At 35.7% G+C, this 20,386-nt stretch overlaps 3 protein-coding genes and 1 long non-coding RNA gene across 7 annotated transcripts in view; 3 read left to right on the top strand and 1 right to left on the bottom strand.

Annotated features, from left to right (window-relative positions):
• The first annotated feature begins 243 nt into the window (after nt 1-243).
• LOC107560075 (uncharacterized) lies at nt 244-2,628 on the top strand. Its single transcript, XR_001605691.1, has 2 exons — nt 244-402; nt 1,815-2,628. It is a non-coding gene; the product is annotated as an uncharacterized lncRNA (long non-coding RNA).
• A 1,373-nt stretch (nt 2,629-4,001) lies between these two features.
• Nucleotides 4,002-10,404, top strand: LOC107559595 (protein tyrosine phosphatase domain-containing protein 1). 4 transcript variants are annotated; one of them, XM_016243496.1, is made up of 12 exons: nt 4,002-4,141; nt 4,798-5,095; nt 5,504-5,584; nt 5,702-5,820; nt 6,377-6,514; nt 6,595-7,160; nt 8,211-8,486; nt 8,614-8,730; nt 9,138-9,239; nt 9,413-9,496; nt 10,040-10,150; nt 10,252-10,404. In XM_016243496.1, exons 2-12 carry the CDS (start codon nt 4,917-4,919, stop codon nt 10,366-10,368), a joined length of 1,890 nt encoding a protein of 629 aa, XP_016098982.1. In that variant the 5' UTR covers nt 4,002-4,141; nt 4,798-4,916; the 3' UTR covers nt 10,369-10,404. The 4 variants fall into 4 exon arrangements, with proteins under 4 accessions (XP_016098982.1, XP_016098990.1, XP_016098973.1 ...); XM_016243504.1 differs by lacking the exon at nt 4,002-4,141 and adding an exon at nt 4,446-4,577 and having other exon boundaries at nt 8,211-8,480; XM_016243487.1 differs by lacking the exon at nt 4,002-4,141 and adding an exon at nt 4,446-4,577.
• Nucleotides 10,405-14,621: 4,217 nt separating this feature from the next.
• Nucleotides 14,622-17,240, top strand: cimap1b (ciliary microtubule associated protein 1B). Its single transcript, XM_016243917.1, has 6 exons — nt 14,622-14,730; nt 15,442-15,645; nt 15,867-15,968; nt 16,050-16,171; nt 16,238-16,378; nt 17,148-17,240. The coding sequence occupies exons 1-6, from the start codon at nt 14,622-14,624 to the stop codon at nt 17,238-17,240; spliced, it is 771 nt and encodes a 256-aa protein (XP_016099403.1).
• A 509-nt stretch (nt 17,241-17,749) lies between these two features.
• LOC107559884 (tripartite motif-containing protein 35-like) overlaps nt 17,750-20,386 on the bottom strand; it is a 3,682-nt gene continuing 1,045 nt past the window's right edge. The window contains exons 2-6 of the mRNA XM_016243905.1: nt 20,227-20,322; nt 19,908-20,138; nt 19,354-19,376; nt 19,163-19,281; nt 17,750-18,291 (exon numbers count right to left, since the gene is read on the bottom strand). Of these exons, the coding sequence (XP_016099391.1) occupies nt 17,750-18,291; nt 19,163-19,281; nt 19,354-19,376; nt 19,908-20,138; nt 20,227-20,322 (1,011 nt within the window). The remainder of the gene's footprint in view (nt 18,292-19,162; nt 19,282-19,353; nt 19,377-19,907; nt 20,139-20,226; nt 20,323-20,386) is intronic.

Genomic DNA, 20,386 nt, shown 5'->3' with positions numbered 1-20,386 from the left:
TGTACAAAACAATCAAAAGCATTGCATATATTTGACATAAGTATAACCAAGAGGCCAAACATGATCAAAACTTCCTTATACAGTATGTGTCACTGTCATTCCCTGTCACACGACTATCTTTTCTAATCACACTAGGGCTTAAACGTTTTGTATCTGAATTGTTACATGATAAATTATATAACTGAGAACATCTGAAACCCCTTACAAGTAATGTTTTACTTTCACTTTCGTTTCTGTGAAAAGATCTCTTCTAATGTGTCTGCACCGGACTGGCTGCTGCATAGTTATGTTCTTTGAGGAGGTGTGAGCAGTTTCTGTAGGAAGAGTATAAATAACGAATGAAGATTCACTTCACATGAACTGCACTACACTGCTCTGAACCTTGAACAAATCATCAGCATGGTAAGTTTTTATTTATCCATTTTTTTATTAATTATTCACTTCAAGAAAATGATATGGTAAAATATTATTATTATTGCAAACTAGCAAGTATGCACATTTTGTGTGTGTCCATATTTATGTGAAAACCCTTTTTGAAGTGATGTGCAATGATGTTTAGCATGAAGTAGAAGTTTACCTTTTTTAATTATGTTATCATCCTTAGCTTTAACTTTTCCTTTTCAGCAACTATTTCGAATCACACATTTAAGTATGAGTTTAGGTTCAACATGATGTTGCAATAAATATCACTTAATCTAAATCTTTCATGTATGTATAAACTCAGCTTTAGATAGATTTATAGATAGATAGATTGAGGATAATAGACAGATAATACTATTGCAAGTGTCACTGCAGATAAAATACATTTAAGGACATATGCACTAATGTGTCTTGTAGGAATAACTGACACTATGGTAAAGGACATCTGCTATCATATTATAGCGGAGACACGGACAGTTTAACTATGCTGTATTTTAAATTAACTCTTAGTTTGTGCATGGCACCTTAAGCTGAGCTCAAAGTTCAGACTATTGTTTTATATTCACCCCACCTCTTTAGAGAATGTGTTTATGTAAGAGGGTGTGCCAGATTCCTCAGGGTAAAGGATGGGTGGATAACTCAAACTTACTTGCTATATATAAATTGATAATCTGCAAGTAAGATAATAAAATAATAACTTAATTCAATATCACCATTTATTTATTAGTCAAGTAGCTATTTATTAGATGAGAAAATGCAGCCCATAACTATGACAGCATAAATAAAAATAAGACATTTAAGGTTCATAAATATGCATTGCATTGTTTTCTTCAATCCACAGTCCTAAATGAAATGAAAACACTCTGCATTGTACTGTATTGTGCAATATTCTGCAACCAAAATTATTTAATCCATTTTTTAAAAAAACTACAGACAGGATTGTTTTTCAAAAACATTCAAGTGTTGATCTGAATTACAAAGTTGAAAATTGAAAATGAGATTTGGTCTGTCCTTTTGTCACTTTGTTAAATTGATAATAAAGTGTGTTATATAAGGTGTGTTTTCATACATTTTATATTTACTATTTTATGTTTTAGAATTCTTTGCCTTTTGATATGGTTGCAATGAACAACTGAAATTAATGAATTATTATATTTGGTTGAACAGTTAGGTTAAATGAACATTAACTTTGGTACTGACCTTACTTTTATAAATCCACTTTAAAAAAGTGTCTGGGTAAGTAAAATTTAATTGCGCCAACAAAACGTTATATTCTAAGTAAATGAAATGTAACTGAGTCAAAGCAAAAAGTTAACTCAATAAGTTAAAATAAAAAGTCAACATTTTATTACAGTGTATCTATTTGAGCAACAGCGTTTGTTCTCCATCAACAGATCTTATCTGAGGGGAGTGATGAAGGGGATGATGATGACGATGATGAAGAAGATGATGGAGGTGCTGGAGTAAGTGTCTGCTGCCAAGGGTAGACAACTGCTCCAGACCTTGATGCAGCCAGTGTTGAGAAAGACCCAATAGCACGCTGGATCAAACAAGCTGTGTGCAATTGTTGATACAAGCCAGCAGCAGCCAAAGCAATCACACAGCTTCAGTCGTGACAAATGTCGCGACCCAAGTACCTCCCACGCCATATGTGTCCATGGCAAACTTGACACGTAGACAATGATTCCTCCATGGAAAACGATGGATCTCGCAACTTTCCCGCTGTGCAGTGGCAGCACCATCGCTTTTCTTCAGAACGGCTCTGCTTTCCTGTCTGTTTGTGCAACCCTGAAGAAACCATGGAGAGAAGAACGAAATGTTCATGGAGAGGTGATCCCTCATGAGAGCTGCTGGTCCCGAGGTTGGAAGATTTGAGCCAGTTTTTTCTGTGATCACAATCGTCCTCAATCACCATTGTGCCATCGAGCAACGCACATGACTCCAAAGCAGGACTGACTGTTTCTGCAAAAGGTCTACAGTAGTCAACAATCCATTAAAATACAAACAGAGAATGGGCTGGATGGGCATTTTGTAGATGTACTAATGGATACATGTTGCTCACATATATACAGGGAGGTCTCGCCCTTTTAAAGCCCAAGTGTATTTGTTGTAAAGATATATTCAGACTATGGCTGCTTGGTCCAAATAGCTCTCCAGTAAAACTAGCAGAAGGTTTCTGGAGCAGCGGATCAGGGTTAGAGGTAAAAGCCCACTGTTTTGTTTTTTTTTCTTTCTTTTTTGATGTTCTTTTACCTCCTTTTGATGCCACGTCAACGCCGCTCAGCCATAGAGAGCGTGATCAGAGTGAGATGACATGTTCACCAGAATAGGGTTCACAGGCACACCGGTTCTGCAGGTTGTGCTGACTTGGTTGAATCCACTGGTTCAGATATCTTACTAACAATACACAATATGACACACTGCTGAATTTCACGCGCAGGTGTTATCGCAGTGCTGTTGAACAAAAGTTACACAACAGAGGTAACGTTCCTGTAATGAGAAACGATCTCATACAGAGCAAGGTCCTTATCAAAGGACCTATTAAGGTCTAGCCAGAAATGAAGCCCAATAGATGCGACACAACATCAAAGGACATCATATCCTATTGAGCACTCATTGCTTTCTTGGTTTTGTGGCGAGGGGATCCTTAGCAAGTGATCTGTTTAGTTTTTCAATGATGTTCATAGAAATGTCATGAATGCAGATGAATTTCTGTGCATTTGTCTGCCTAAATGTATCGCTTTCTAATGAGCTGCATGGTAACTCCCCCTAAATAAAGTACTACATGTTGTGAAAAACCTATTTTGTGTGAATGTTTTTTTGTTTTTTCCCTGATGGAGCTAATCTCTAGTTTAGTATTTCGCAAGGTATGTGTCATATGTTTGGGCTACATTTTGAAGATTTTGGGGTTAAATTATGGGACATAAAATGCAAGATGATTTCAGTGATATATTAGTGTTTTTATACTATTATAGTATTTATTCTTTTTAATTAGCTTTTTAAAAATGTTTTCAGTTTCACTTTAGTTTAAGTTGCAGTGATCTTTTATGTGGTTTTGTCATTTTTATTAATATATTTGTTATTTAACTAATTTTTATTTCCATTTCAGTTAACAACAACCACACTGGTAATTTATAAATGTAATGAAAAATACTGTATATAAATTAAATTTCAGTTGATAAATTGAATTATTCTATAAATGAAATAAAATGCATTTAAATTAATTTAGTGGCATTTGAAACCTTATAAATTATTTATATCAACTAATATTTCTGGACAAATTCCAAATGTTGTGTATTGTTTTGATACCGAAAATTCAATGTATTAAACCACACTTTCAACAGTTATATGAATATCTTGGAATTTTATTCCCAGTTTCTCAATTAAATTCTTAATGGCCCACAACTCTGACTCATTTAATTTAGACCAAAGAAAACATTAAAATGTACATGAGAAACATTTTTGTTTCGTAGGTATTGCATGTACAGACTGCCAGCCCCAGAGCACGTTATACAATTAGGCTTACTATGAATCGTCGACCTATCCACTAATGTGTTTATGACACTTAATAAGGATTAGACACCAATCGCTGGGTCAGCTTTGAGGCATGAACATGTTTCTGTATGCAGCATAGCCATGTTAGATTGTCTCTACATGATTATCATGAAATCGGCATGTAAACATTTCACATTTAACCCTTTCTTTGGATGGAGCCACATGGGTAAGTCTCTATTGATAAGAGAATTATCAATAGGCCTAAAGAAAAATACAGAGCAGTAGATATATCAACAGGCTTAAAATGTAGGTCAGCTAACATGGCGGCGACAGCTTGACTGCCCTACTGTTATTTAATTAATTTAAATAAAAGAAAACATTAAAATGTACATGAGAAACATTTTTGTTTCGTAGGTATTGCATGTACAGACTGCCAGCCCCAGAGCACGTTATACAATTAGGCTTACTATGAATCGTCGACCTATCCACTAATGTGTTTATGACACTTAATAAGGATTAGACACCAATCGCTGGGTCAGCTTTGAGGCATGAACATGTTTCTGTATGCAGCATAGCCATGTTAGATTGTCTCTACATGATTATCATGAAATCTGCATGTAAACATTTCACATTTAACCCTTTCTTTGGATGGAGCCACATGGGTAAGTCTCTGTTGATAAGAGAATTATCAATAGGCCTAAAGAAAAATACAGAGCAGTAGATATATCAACAGGCTTAAAATGTAGGTCAGCTAACATGGCGGCGACAGCTTGACTGCCCTACTGTTATTTAATTAATTTCTTGTCATGTTAGTAGGTGGAATTTGACTCTTCTGTCACTGACTGCATGTTTTCTGTCTCTTTGCCATATTTCTGTCTATAGTATTCCTCAGCTGATTTCCCAATGCACAGCACATCCACAAAGTTGCCTGCTAAATGTTAAGCCATTAGTGCATACAGAACCAGTGATTTGCTGTTAGTTTCTGTCCTCGCCTGTCCTCCATGACGCCGCAGGTTCCAGTGCCCAGACCATCATATTCTCAGGCCAGGGAGAGTCTGGTGAAGGCTATTCCTTCGAAGATCATCTGTCTTTTTGCCTGTGGGGGAAAAGACTGTCGATATGAAGGTCCAGCGTGCTGGAGCATAAGCCAACAGGCCATTAAAGGTGTCTTCTCCAGCTGGTGAGGCCTACAGTGTTTCTGTTGTCTGAATGATTAAGGCTACAGCAACATTAATCTAACACAGCTGCAACGTGAAAACGGCGCTTCCAAATGTACTCACTTTGGAGAGCGTCTTCAAAAAGCTCCGTATTTGCTGGACAAAAACGTTGTTTCCGTGTGGACTAAAGGTCAAAGGTCAAGAAAAAATATGTGTTTTCAAATGTATCCGGATTAATGTGGACATAGCCTTAGTGTTAGAAGAGACACACCAAACAAATAGGAATATTTATATGTGAGAAGAACCAGTGACATCGAAACCTGTAAGAATTGAACTGAATGCAAGAATGAGAAATTGTTTAATATGTTTTTCCTCTTTCTTTGCCGTACAAAAATAGCCATGTATATATTCACTGTGTTCCTTGTATTTAGGGTGACCGATGACATTATTGCAATGGCACGACCTTCTACATGTCTCATCAAGAGACACTGCATCATAGAGCAGTTCAAACAGTGAGTGTTATTTAATACAGTCTTTAAAAAGATGTTTACTTACTCTGCAGAGGAGTGGTTCTGGTTAATAAGTGACAATGTGTGTATGTGTGTGTATGCTTGTGTACTTGCTTATAGGTTCAACATTAAATCCATCATTAATATGCAGCTGCCAGGCGAACATGCTCACTGCGGCCCTCCTCTGGACCCTGGCAGTGGGTTCACATATTCACCTCAGATCTTTATGGACAGTCAAAGTGAGCCAAAGTCATAAACTTTCATGGAACTTTCATAGAACTACTATTAGTATGATTCTCTTGCAACATATCTGGTTCATATTACACCCTAAACAGATATTTGCATTGTGCACTCCTAAATCTCATTAGGTTATATATATACTATACACACACACACACACACGCACGCACGCATATATATAGTGACAAATTCACAAATTCAAAAGAACAGCATTTATTTGAAATATAAATCTTTTATATTATTATAAATGTCCTTACTGTCACTTTTGATCAATTTATTGCATCTTTGCTGAATAAAAGTATTCATTTCTTTATAGAAAACCTTACTGACCCCAAACTTTTGAACAGTATTATATATCTTACAATATATAATATAATCACAGTGCAAACATATGTATTGGGCCTAAAATGTATGAATGGTCATTTTCTACATGCCATGCAATAATATACATTTTCCTTTAATGCTGGTGTAAAATATGACCTGAGTATTCCTTGTGAGATTCACCCAATAAATTAAATGATGAATTACTGAATTATGTTCCTTTTTGTCTGACAGTTTACTTCTATAATTTTGGGATGTCTGATTTTGGAGTGTCATCTCTGGAGGGGATGCTGGATGCCGTGAAGGTTTTGGCCTTCGCTGTGCAGGAAGGAAAGGTGGCTGTTCATTGCCATGCTGGACTGGGAAGGACAGGCAAGTTGCATCTCATGCATTATTACTTTAAGATGATATTCTATTTGAGTAAAGTCCTTAATATCAACCCTACTGTACAGGTGTTCTTATCGCATGCTATCTGGTCTACACCTGTCGAATCAGCGCTAGTGAAGCTGTCCACTATGTTCGGATCAGAAGGCCTCGCTCAATCCAGACTCGATCACAGATCAATCTGGTGTTTGATTTCGCCCGGCTGGTGGGCTCTCAGCTGGCCCAGTACCCGTGTCTGAACATGCGGCACGGTTCCTCCTTCAGTCTCCGGCAGTATCTCCTGCGTCAGGCCCTTCTGCTGCACGGGGACGAGGCCCAAACCCTCAAACACACGCCCAAGATCCTGCACGTCCTCTGCAGCATGCTGATCACTCTCACCCAGGGGCCTCCCAGTCCTCCAGAGGCCCAGAGAGAACTGGAGAAGAGGCTGAACATCTTGGCCCTGAAGAAGACAGTGAAGGTGACACTTCTGAAGAGAAACCGGCCTGCTCTGAAGGAAAGGAGAGGCTCATGCAGAGCGTACTCCTGCGAGTCCTGGGACGAGCCATTCGGGTTCTTGGAGAGGAAGAGGGACGTCCTTCTAAACAAGCGAAGCTACAGCGAGTCAGATCTCAGCAAGATTACTATTATTGAGGTGAGCCAGTCAGTTTACTGCTAATTTTTGAAAATAAAAATAAATGGTAATATTTGTTAAAATTAGTTAACTACATAGTTAACATTAACTAACGATGGAAATACTTGTAAAGCAAGTATACCATAATATAAAAAATATATACTTCCATTCCCTCCTTTATTTATATTAAACATAAAGTTATGTTTAATATAAATAAATGTATATATTATATTTAAATTTTATAATTGAGTGTCTATCTATCTATCTATCTATCTATCTATTTATGTATGTAGGTCAAATACGTTAAGATGTTCATATCAAAAGAAATTTACAAAAGTGATTTTATGTCTATAGAAAACACATTAAATGTAAGTAAAGTGTCTACTTTTAAGGTTTTTAAGGTTTTTGGAGGATAAAATGTCAACATTTGGTTGAAATAATGTTACACTGTCATTCAGTGTAACACAATATTTATGTAAAAATTCAAACAACATGCTTATTCTGAATAACTGAAAGTAATCAGTCTTTTAATATGTCATACATTGATTTTTGTTGCAAATATGCCTGACAAGATTGTTACACTGAATTACATTTTAGTGGGTCTCTTCTGTAAATCAGGGAAAAATGTATGATATTTATTTTTTGCACAGAAAAACAAAAAAAAATTACAATTAAATTAAACAGAAAACTATTTTAGTGGGTCTCTTCTGTAAATCAGGGAAAAATGTATGATATTTATTTTTTGCACAGAAAAACAAAAAAAAAATTAAAATTAAATTAAACAGAAAACTTTTAAAAATTTTTTGGGAAAAACAACAACAATTTAAAGCAGTATTACACTTACTGTTTTTATGCTTAAACCCTTTTTCGTCTTTGACCCATGTATGTGTGTGTGTGTGTGTGTGTGTGTGTGTGTATAATAAAAATTTAAAATTTAAATATATTTTCTAGATTATAATTTTAATAATTATAATTTAGTTTTTTTTTTAAATAATTTTGTAATTTTTAATGAAAGTTTAAGTTTATGAAACTGCATAACAGAGACATATGAAATCCTGTTGTTTCTGCAAGGATTTAATGTTCTCACGCTACTCTCCTCAATCTGGTGGACACCATCAAATAAGCAATGGAGAAATCGGCCCATCAAAAGATCAGAGTATCCCAACAGAATCCCAAAAGAGTCCTCAAACCCCGATGACAGACCAATGCAATGGGACGACAGAGAAACACAGCCCCAATCCACCATCAGGTCCTCACCCACAAATTGAGAATGTGAACAAGAAGACAAAATGTACAACCAAGAAACCTCAGGCTTACTTAAAGTTCAGCTCAAACATCGAGGTCAGTGTGAGTGAGACCAAATAAAATATCCACCATTCTTTCTGCATCTTAGATGACTGCCTGAAGAATTTTGAGAACTTTTATGTTGTATTACCTCTTATTTGTGCAAATGTTGTGGATGTTTTTCTTAAAGCTAAGGCTGGAGCATCCTACATCAGTTCAATCATCATTATCAAGAGCTGTCGCTAAAGCAATGGCACAACAGCGCCCCCCGCTGGACACTGTATTGAAAAAAGCAGCGGTTTTGCAGGTAAAGCATGTTTGACTTGGTTTCGACATGAAGAAGAATGTTCCTGGATCCACACCCTTGTTAGTTTCTGGACTGACAAAAGGTTTTGGTCCAGTAACACATTATTATCACCATACAAAGCATAATCATGTTTTCATATGACTGCATGTACAGATATAATATACAGAGCAATGATTAAAAAAAAATAACATTTGAAAAAAAATCACGGAATCTGTATTTTTTTAGCTTTAAAATCGCTCTGATAACCATATTGACTTTTACATTTGATCATATTTATCTAGCATTCTCCTTACATTTACACATTACTCTGTCTGTATGACAAAAGCTTTTGTTTTATCCCAGTTTCAGCCGAGTCTGTGAATACTGTGTTAATGCGGGAGATTTGACCCTGTTTTAATTCTCCTCAGGATGAGCTCAACTTGACTGATTGTGGCTGGGCTACACTTGTCATGGAAACAGATCCTGACGTTCTGAGCACACTGTTATGGATCTGGCTGGACAAACTAAAGGTCAGAGGTCACAGTATATGGTAATTCTGGCACAAAAAAAGATAGTTTCTGGAAAACAATAAGCCTGACATAAACATAACATGCTTATGGAATTTTAAAAACGATACTTTTAGGAGAGTTTTTCCTCGTTGTGTCATATGCAGTGTTTTAGCTGTTGTGCTTTATCATAACAGGATCCCGTTCTCAGTAAAGATGACATAGAGAGGCTGACCTCAACCTGGCCTGCACAAAACCTGCACAATATTTCACTGCAAAAGGTGAAAATCAGAACTCATTGTGACAGAACAACACAGTTTGGGAATACATTTAAGCATAAAAACACAGAAATTGCTGTTTAACAAGTTTAAAAAACGCTTACATGTCTGTTACACTTCTCTGTGTGTGTGTGTGTGTGTGTGTCATACAAATAAGGCATATTTTACATCACTAAAAAATTGGTATAGACCAGGGGTGTCCAAACTCGGTCCTGGAGGGCCGGTGTCCTGAAGAGTCTAGCTCCAACCCCAATTAAACACACCTGAACCAGCTAATCAAGCTCTTACTAGGCATACTAGAAACTTGAAGGCAGGTGTGTTGAGGCAAGTTGGAGCTAAACTCTGCAGGACACCGGCCCTCCAGGACCGAGTTTGGACACCCCTGGTATAGACACTATTTATACTCAGAAATTGCTAGTAATTTCACAAATAATTACAAAGAAAAGGCACACAACACATTGAATTAAACATGAAATTTTGAAGTACTTACAGCTTGCTCAACAATGTACAGCTTGATGTGGTTATATTTCTTTTGTGTTGTTTTAGTATCAGCGGCACACCATCTGCTGTTTGCTGGACTGTGTGGGTCAAGTGGCGGGTCGATGTCCTCAGTTTGAACTTGCTATACTACAGAGACTCCTTCGAGCTTTAACAAGAGTACGTTTGTGTGTGTACATGTGCTAATCTTCCCAAATAAATAGATATATAAACATAGAAGTATTTTAAATGCACTTTTGCACGATTTTGTATTTTAACAGCGCCTTCCAGAGGAACTAGAGAGAAACAACATCTTGTTACGGGTCCTCAGAGTTACAATGAGAGAGCAGTACCTACACAACCACTACCCAAACACTACAACACCATCACAGTGTTAGGAGCAGTGCTTAAACTAATGAAACCAATAAAGATATCTATATAAAGAACCATTGTTTGATTAAATGAATGACTGATCAAGTTATTGATTTCTGTTTCAGTGTACAGTCCTCCTTTAAAGTATTTAAACACGTATTATTTTTTTACGTATAAAACTATATGATTGTTTTTGTGTTAGTTAACAAAATATTAAACTGAGTGGCTACTGTTTTGTCTTAGAACTGGAGAGGCTCTGCAAGGAGGAATGGCAGAGGATCCTCAAATCCAGGTGTGAAAAACTTGTTGCCTCTTTCCCAAAAAGACTCATGGCTGTATTCGATCAAAAGGGTGCTTCTACTAAATACTGAGCAAAGGGTCTGAATACTTAGGACCATGTGATATTTCAGTTTTTCTTTTTTAATAAATCTGCAAAAATGTCAACAATTCTGTGTTTTTCTGTCAATATGGGGTGCTGTGTGTACATTAATGAGGAAAAAAAATTAACTTAAATGATTTTAGCAAATGGCTGCAATATAACAAAGAGTGAAAATTTTAAGGGGGTCTGAATACTTTCCGTACCCACTGTAAATATATTTTAGCTGTAAAATGTATTTCTTTATTTATTTACATATTTTCTTTGGAAATCACATAATATATATATATAGTAGGCCTACATAAGATATTTTCAAATTGATCATTGGTTTTCCATACATTTTTTTCAAACAATATTTAACAAAACCAAGACAAAATACAAAAATCAAGGAGAAAAAAGATCAATATATATAAAGTAAAAAAACAAAAAAAACAATGTTGTTTTTGCCCCTGATTTATCTTCTCTCTCCTTTCTAAACTAATGTATTGTGATTTTTTAAAATCTCATTTTAATATATTTTAATTAATTAACTTATTATTTAATTTAGATATTTTATTATCCAGTGAAATGATATACAAACATTTTAAGTGTGTCCAAATAATTGTAATTTTTTTTCGTTAAAAAAAAAATTTTTTTTTAAGAAAAATATTTCGTTCCTTTAAAATGTATCGATTAATAAATTTAATGTGTGTATAATCTGGTCTAAAAACGGAGGAACTTAATACAGTATGTGTGTATTAAATTAACATTTGAAATATCTCTAAGGAGAGCACTTGTTGAATTTGGTTATACCTTAATGTGTTTAATAATGAATAAAACCGCACGGATTGCTGTGGAGTCGCATGTAGAGCCACTGGACTGTCACTCAAAAATGACATCAAAGAATCACCATGGCGACGGCGCCATAGAGATTAAAAAGAAACAATTATAAACAAACAAAGACTCGCAGCAGCTGAGAGTTTCATTAGAGCTCTTCACGAGCTACATTTATAACTTTTTTTATTTTACCTTTCTATGTAAATAACATCGTTTTTACTGTATTGTAGTAAAAACGGTATTGTATTGCAGATACTGTATTGTAACTGGCATCGTTTTGTCGTTTTAAGTTAAGTTAAGTGTAACTTACATCTAAAAATCATCAACGCACTGAACACAATTTAAGCTATAATATATTCATTCTGTCAAAACTCGCCTGAAGATCGAAAGTCTATTAAATTCACTAACTTTTTAATATCTTGCACTTAAGGTAAGTTGCTATTTTTTACTTCGTTTGCTGTTTACTTTTACGCTTTTTTTACAGTTACCAGTTACGGAGCTGTATGCTAATTTTATTTAAATTAAATTAGACTAAAGGCTTGAAAAAGCCAACTTACTGATATTCTATTTGATTTTTTAAAATCTCATTTTAATATATTTTAATTAATTAACTTATTATTTAATTTAGATATTTTATTATCCAGTGAAATGATATACAAACATTTTAAGTGTGTCCAAATAATTGTAATTTTTTTTCGTTAAAAAAAAAATTTTTTTTTAAGAAAAATATTTCGTTCCTTTAAAATGTATCGATTAATAAATTTAATGTGTGTATAATCTGGTCTAAAAACGGAGGAACTTAATACAGTATGTGTGTATTAAATTAACATTTGAAATATCTCTAAGGAGAGCACTTGTTGAATTTGGTTATACCTTAATGTGTTTAATAATGAATAAAACCGCACGGATTGCTGTGGAGTCGCATGTAGAGCCACTGGACTGTCACTCAAAAATGACATCAAAGAATCACCATGGCGACGGCGCCATAGAGATTAAAAAGAAACAATTATAAACAAACAAAGACTCGCAGCAGCTGAGAGTTTCATTAGAGCTCTTCACGAGCTACATTTATAACTTTTTTTTATTTTACCTTTCTATGTAAATAACATCGTTTTTACTGTATTGTAGTAAAAACGGTATTGTATTGCAGATACTGTATTGTAACTGGCATCGTTTTGTCGTTTTAAGTTAAGTTAAGTGTAACTTACATCTAAAAATCATCAACGCACTGAACACAATTTAAGCTATAATATATTCATTCTGTCAAAACTCGCCTGAAGATCGAAAGTCTATTAAATTCACTAACTTTTTAATATCTTGCACTTAAGGTAAGTTGCTATTTTTTACTTCGTTTGCTGTTTACTTTTACGCTTTTTTTACAGTTACCAGTTACGGAGCTGTATGCTAATTTTATTTAAATTAAATTAGACTAAAGGCTTGAAAAAGCCAACTTACTGATATTCTATTTAAGCTTCTTCTTATTATTCTTAGACTAAATTTCTGAAGGCTACTCCTCCTTCAGCTTTCAAGCTAGAACCACCAAACTCAGCCCAGCTCTTCAGACTGTTCTGACTCGGGTTGCAATATCTTTTCAGACTGATCGGACATACGGTTTTCTTAAAATTGAAGATTAAAAATCATAAAAATCCCACAGATTTAGATTTGTTCAAATGAGCCAAGACTATTCAAACTCCAACTGTCAAAAAATTTAAATCTAAACACACTGAAGCCCATTAGGCTCAATCAAACTTCCCTTCTATGTACTATTTCTAACCCATTTAAACTCATTTTAAGCTTCCACGCGATCTAATATTTACATTTACATTTACATTTAGCAGATGCTTTTATCCAAAGCCACTTACAAATGAGGACAATGGAAGCAATCAAAATCAACAAAAGAGCAATGATATGCAAGTGCTATAACAAGTCTCAGCTGAACGCGGTACACATAGCAAGGGTTTTTAAAATTATATAATAAATAAAAAGAAAACAGATAGAATAGAAAAAGAATAGAGCAAGCTAGTGTTAGAGGTCTTTTTGCTTTTGTTAATTATAATAAATGAAAAGAAATCAGATAGAATACAGAAAGGTTAGAAAGCAAGTGTGTTTTTTTTTTAAGAAAACAAGCAGCAAATGAATAGAGTGCAAGTCTAAAAAGGGACATATATTATTAATTATATATTAGAAATAGTTCTAATCCATCTATCTATCTAGTTGGTTGGCTGCTTTCAGGCTGGTTTTAAAGTGGTTTTGGCACCTCTTTAGCTGGTCGGCTGGTCTTAGCTGGTCAGGCTGGGAGACCTGCTAAAAGACCAACCAAGTTTAAAACAGCTACTATTTTAAGCTTAAACCAGCTAAGACTAGACAACTAGCCTAGACTGGGTTTAAGATGGTTTTTGACTGGTTCAGCTGGTTTTAGCTGGCTTTTTGCTAAATCAGCTGGTTTTAGCTGATTTTAACTGGTCTCTAGCTGTTTTTTTATTGAATCAGCTGGTTTTACCTTGTTTTTATTTTGATTTTTTTTCCCATTTACAATGTTAAATCGTGTTAAAAACATACTAGCAGTATGCTAATCATGCTAGAAACATGCTAATAACATGCAAATCACGTTAGCAATGTGCTAGTAACATGCTAATCATGTTAACAACATGCTAATCGTGCTAGAAACATGTTAGTAACTTGCTAATCATGGTTGCAACATGCTAGTAACATGCTAATCATGCTAGCAACATGCTAATCATGCTAAAACATGTCAGCAACATGCTAGTCATGCTAGAAACACCCTAGCAACCACCCCAGGTACCCTAGCAATGTTTTATACCTACATATATATGTTTTTCTGATAGACTGTATTGCCTTGAAAACATTCAAACTTTAATCTTTAAAACTGTTAAATTTCAAACTACTTCAAACTGAAAACCTTCAGACTGCAAGCTTTTATAACTTTTTAAAACTTTCTGGCAAGGATTTTTCAAGCCAACTAAAAGTTTGTCTACAAACTCTTCAATCTAGTTTTATTTAACACTTTTATTTAACACAAGCATTTTTACAAGCAGTTTTAGTATTTCTTTTTTTCCAACAGACATCATGCCTATGGAAGTATGGGTTGGTCCTTGGAAGCCCCACAGGGCAAGGGGCCCCATTGCTGCAATGTATAACAGTCCAGGGCCAACATATTCTCTGCCAGGGGCAACTGGTACACACACACACACACACACACACACACACACACAGGTTTGTTTTTGTGGAAAGTAGGGACATCCCATAGGCATAATGGTTTTTCTACTGTACAGACCGTATATTCTATTGCCCTTTACCAACCCTACCCCTAAACCTACCCCTTACAGGAGACTTTGTGCTATTTCAGATTTTCAATACACTCCATTCTGTGTGATTTATAAGCGTTTTGAAAAGTGGGGACATGGGGTAATGTCCTGAAAAGTCACCTTCTCCTTGTAATACCTATGTCATACCCTTGTCATTATACAAATTTATGTCCTCATTTGTCACAAAAACGCACACACACACACACACACACACACACACACAGACAGAGAAATGGGTACATTGCATAGATTTTACTGTTTTTATACAGCTAGTTACAAATGTGATAACCTAATCCAAAATCTAACCTAAGAGAAAACATTTTACATTTTTAAGTTTCTAAAACACTTTTTTATTTACTTTTTTTATACCGTTACAAATGATGATGTTCTCAAAAAGAAGGTTCAGCTCACTTCTGGGTACAAATTTGTCCCAAAAATAAATATAACCAGTAAATCAGGAGCTAAAAAGTGGGGTAAAAACTGGAATTCGGAGGACCAATAATAATTTCGAAGTGTTATTTTTTTTAAATAATATGCTATTGCCCTGCCATGACTTTGAGGGATTTCTTTGCACTACACAGGAATGAACAACCATGACCCGCAGATGCAGAAAGGCCCAGCATTCAGCTTCGGCACACGTCATCGTGACTCACAGGCCAACTCTTCCCCAGGTCCTGGATACCTCGTTCCCTCCAACATCACCAGGGTGGGTCGGGATGGAACCCCTGTGTACTCCGTCTATGGCCGAGCTAAGGATATTCAGCCCTTTAAAACCCCTGGCCCAGGTCTTTTACACAACATAAACACACAGACTTTGTAGCTGTACAACAATGTTCACTTTTATAAGAAAAGGTACAAAACTGTCACTGGGGTGGCACACTTTCTAAAGGTATTAATATGTAGCATTTAGGGGTAAAAAGAACCTTAGAACAGCCCAGTGACAGCATTGTACCTTTTCTCTGTGAGTGTAGAACAGATTAAACTGGCTTTTGATTTTTCTTTTCAGGCAGTTACTCCCCTGAAAACGCAATAAAAACCACCTTTTACTCTGCCCCTGCGTTCTCTCTGTCTGCTAGGACTAAATTGTTTCGTAATGACCAAACACCAGGTAGATTTCCACACATCTACACAGCAACACTTCTGGGGCAGGTGCATTTGCTGTAAATTTCATGCATTAACTTGTCTCCAGGTCCAGCTGCATACATGCTTCCCCCAGTATTAGGGCCAAGAGTTGTGAATAAAGCATCTGCCCCAAATGTCTTCTTCGGCGGTCGTAGCGCAATCGGCAGCTTCTATGAAGATCTACGGAAGGTACGGACACATCATTTTACAATATTTACCTCTACTTTGCAAAGATGATAACATTCATTTTCTCAGACTCCAGGCCCAGGGACCTACCAAGTGGTGAATTCAGGTGTGTACAAACACAAGGCCCCTGAGTACAGCATGACCGGACGCAACTTCTCACCTGGAGACACTACAAAGAAACCAGGACCTGGAGCCCACCATCCAGAAAGGGTCTGTACCAGGCTAACATATACAATACCATTTTATACTACTATACTACACTATGCATTTATAACATTATTATAAATGACTTTGTTTCCAATAAATGCTGTTCTTTTGAACTTTCTATTAATCAAAGAATCTTGAAAAAATGTATCATGGAATCCACAATATATGACTGTTTTCAACATTGATAATCATAAGAAATGTTTCTTGAGCTGCAAATCAGCATATTAGAATGATTTCTGAAAGATCATGCACTCTAAAAAATCTGTAAAATCAGGGCACAATATACTGTATAATTTGAAGGATTTTTTCCGTATTTATTTTTTACAGGTGTTTTACCAGTATTTTGAATTTCACACGTCATTGCATTGTGTTTTAGAGTTAACAGAAATGTCCATAAAAGTAATGTGTAATGAGCTGCCAGTACTTTTTCTGTTATTTTACGGATTTACTTTTTACAGTGTGTGACACTGAATATTGGAGTAATAATGCTGAAAATTCTGATTTGTTATCACGGGAATAAATTACATTTTAAAATATATTCAAATAGAAAACAGTTATTTTGAACTGTATTATTATTTCACAATATTACTGTTTTACTGTATTTTTTTAATCTATGGTGAACATAAGAGACTTTTATTTATCAAAAACATCAAAAAATGTTACCTACTCCCACCTTCTAAACAGTAGTTTCCAGCTTTGGAATGCTCTCTACTAAAACTATTTAAACAACAAGAATTTGTACTAAAATGGTTCCCTTTGTCTTTCTTCACAGGTTACTTTCACAGGAATCAAAGCTCCCAGCTTTTCCTTTGGAATTCGTCATTCTGAGTACACCGCTCCTTTAATTGTGGATGGGGCTGATTAAACAGATCAATTCTGTTAAACAAGCCAGTCTGTCGTATCAGGTCTTAATATAGCTAAACATACAACTTGAAATAATGGTGCTTCAGTAAAAAAGGCTCCAAAATGCAATAATTGTGCTGTTGCCACAATATAAGAAATAAGCTCCATTCCAAAACCAAGTGAACCAAGTCTACCTAGACTAGCATTTTAGCACATCACAGACACAACCTACCAGTGCTGGGTCTGATTTCACCTTGTCGAGTCAGAGTCAAGTCCAAATCCTTAGAAGTTCGAGTCCGTCTTCATTCATAATTGCAGTCTGAGTCCAAATACCCCAACTCTACAATCCATACACAGAGGTTGTTCCAAAAGATAGGCAGCAAAAACAAATCATTATCATCATGCAGTAATGTTTTATTGCAGTACTGTACTTGCTACTGTCTTCTTAAGATGATTTTATATTGTTGTATTATTGATATCACAGTTAAGCTTTAACTGCTTAACTTCACCAGTTTAAAAGTTGTATTGGCTCTAAACGTGTGCTTCCACAGCTGTCTTTACCGGTATGATCCTCATTGGATGTTTCATACAGTGACTATAAAAGTAAGGGAACACTCTCTCAGTGAACGTGTGTTTAAACACATGCAGACCGATATTACGAGCCGAGTCGGTGAATGTGACTTTGCCCTTGTCCCAGTCCAGCTGCACCCTGATCCTCTGAATTCTCTGGGTGACCCGTAGAAGGGCGAGGATCTCTGGAGAATAGCCCTTCCCGTATTTACCATTGCAGAAGCCCACATACCACAGGCCCGTTTTGGAGGGGGTCTGTCTGTGTTTGTATGCGGACTCTGTGATCACTCCCACGGCCCAGGCTGTGCTGTCGCCCACCTCGATGTCCCAGCAGTGAGTCCCCGAGTTAAAGCCCTCAGAACCTAGAATGCTTGTGTAGCCGTCGAATCTCTCTGGGTTTGCTGGAAGCTGTTGGAAATGCTCGTCAGTGTAAGTTATACAGGTCAGATCATCCGACACGAGCAGATAAGGATGGGCGGTGTTGGGGTCAAAGGTTACTGGGGCTGGAGAGAAAGAGATAGAGATGTACTCACTTTTAAGACATTCACACACAAAGTATTTTGCTTTGAAAAATGCAAGACACTGGCAGTGGAATGGGGGGAAAGCAAAGTCTTAAACTTCGTTAATCTTGAGTGCTGCATTTTTAGAACTATGGAAGCCCATTTCTGCCATAGAATAAAAAAAATTGTTACTTTATATCTCACACTTTTGACTTTTCTTGTTTTTCTTTTCTTTCTTTTTTTGACATTCTGAGATACAAACTCAGAATAAACTCCCAATCCAAAAGTCAAAACTCAGAATTATGATTTAAAATCTTGCAAATCTCACGTGTTCCCCTCAATTCTGTTTCCATGTCACAATTCTGACTTTTTTTTCTTTTTTCCCCCTCTGAATTCTTAACTGTATATCTCAAAATTGAGTTTATATTTTACAATTCTGGGTTTTCCTTTTCAGACAAGCAAGATAAAAGCTTGCAATTCTGACTTTTTTTTCTCCGATTTGCACGTGTATAACACAATTTTGAGTTTATATCTCCAATTCTGACTTCTTCTTCTCAGAATTCTGAGTTTACATCTCACAATTCTTTTTTTTCTGCCATTAATTTAAAAAAAAGGTAATTTTGACATTTTATCTCACATTTCTGACTTTTTTTCTTGCAATTGCAAGTTTATGTCCTACAATTATGACTTTTGTTCAGAGTTTACATCTCGCATTGACACATTCTGTGTCTGGAGTATTTCCAAAGCAAAAACACGTTCTGTGTGAATGGCTCCCATCTTTTAAAATGCATCTCTAGACCGTGTGTTTTTTTCATTCTGCTGCATCTCTGTGTGAGAAGATTGAGAAGATTTATTTGATCTGCTCAGTACTCACTGTATCGGACGTTGGCTTGTAGTTTCTTCGATACTTCAAAGGTCATGTTACCCACATGTTTTGCTACATTGATGAGCATTCCTGAAGGTCTGGTAGGATCCCGCATTTTACACTTTGTTCTGAAACAACATTTAGTCAGTACTGATGTGGGTTTGAAAACCAGAAGTTAAAGAAAAAAAAACCCTTCTCACCTTTCAATTGTAGCCTTGTAGTTCTAGAAATAATATTGATAAAAACAGAAAGATTAATCTTTATTATGTGATCAGAAAATCTACCAAAGCTGCATATATTTGGCCAAAAATATAATAAAACAGTAATATTATGAAATATTATTACAATTTAAAATTGTTTTCTATTTTAATACATTTTCAAATGTAATCGTGTCATCCTTCAGAAATCATTTTAATAGGCTGATTTGCTGCTCAAGAAACAATACTTATTATCATCAATGTTGAAAACAGTTGTGCTGCTTCATATTGTGTGGGATTTTTAAAAATAGAAATAGAAATTAATAGAAAGTTTAAAAGAACAGCATTTATTGGAAATGGAAACTTTTTGGGATATTATAAATGTCTTTAATTTTGATCAGCTTAAAGCATCCTTGCTGATTTTTTAAAATTACATTCTGCAATTTCTACTCAATATAATGGAAAAATATGCAGTTTTCTTTGATCTTTTGAAATAAAACATCATAAAACATAATTTAAACATTCAAAGTCCAGAAACCAAACCAAGTGCTTCTTACCACAAGAAATGTGAAGTCATTCCTTTTTAGTTGTTCTTCGATGGACTCAATAATGCGTGAGAGAGATAACATCCCTGATCTAATCTCCTCAATCTTCTTTTTAATTATCTCACTCTTCTGCTCTTCTTCTTTCCTCAGCGTCATCATCCTGGCTGCCTCTTCATTTTCCAGAAACTGGTGAAGCTTTTCAAACGCCTCCTTAATTTTAGTCTCAGTGTTTTGGCTCTGCTTCTAAACACAAAATATCAGCAAATTCCGGCTGAAATATCCATATGGTAGTTAAACTGTGCCAATGTTGAAATCTCCTCCCGGTACTCACCTTAATATACTCTGCTGTTTCATCCCAGGACTGTTTAATTCGTTCGTAGACTCCGAGTTTCTCCAGAAAGGCCTTTAGTTCCAGCTGGAGCTGTTGCTAACAAATATTAAAAAGTGAACACACACACACACACACACACACACATCAGCCTATTTTATAA

Source organism: Sinocyclocheilus grahami, unplaced genomic scaffold (genome assembly GCF_001515645.1).
Source record: "Sinocyclocheilus grahami isolate Dianchi unplaced genomic scaffold, SAMN03320097.WGS_v1.1 scaffold22.1, whole genome shotgun sequence".
Classification (NCBI taxonomy): Eukaryota; Metazoa; Chordata; class Actinopteri; order Cypriniformes; family Cyprinidae; genus Sinocyclocheilus; species Sinocyclocheilus grahami.
This window is presented reverse-complemented; position numbering and strand designations above follow the sequence as displayed.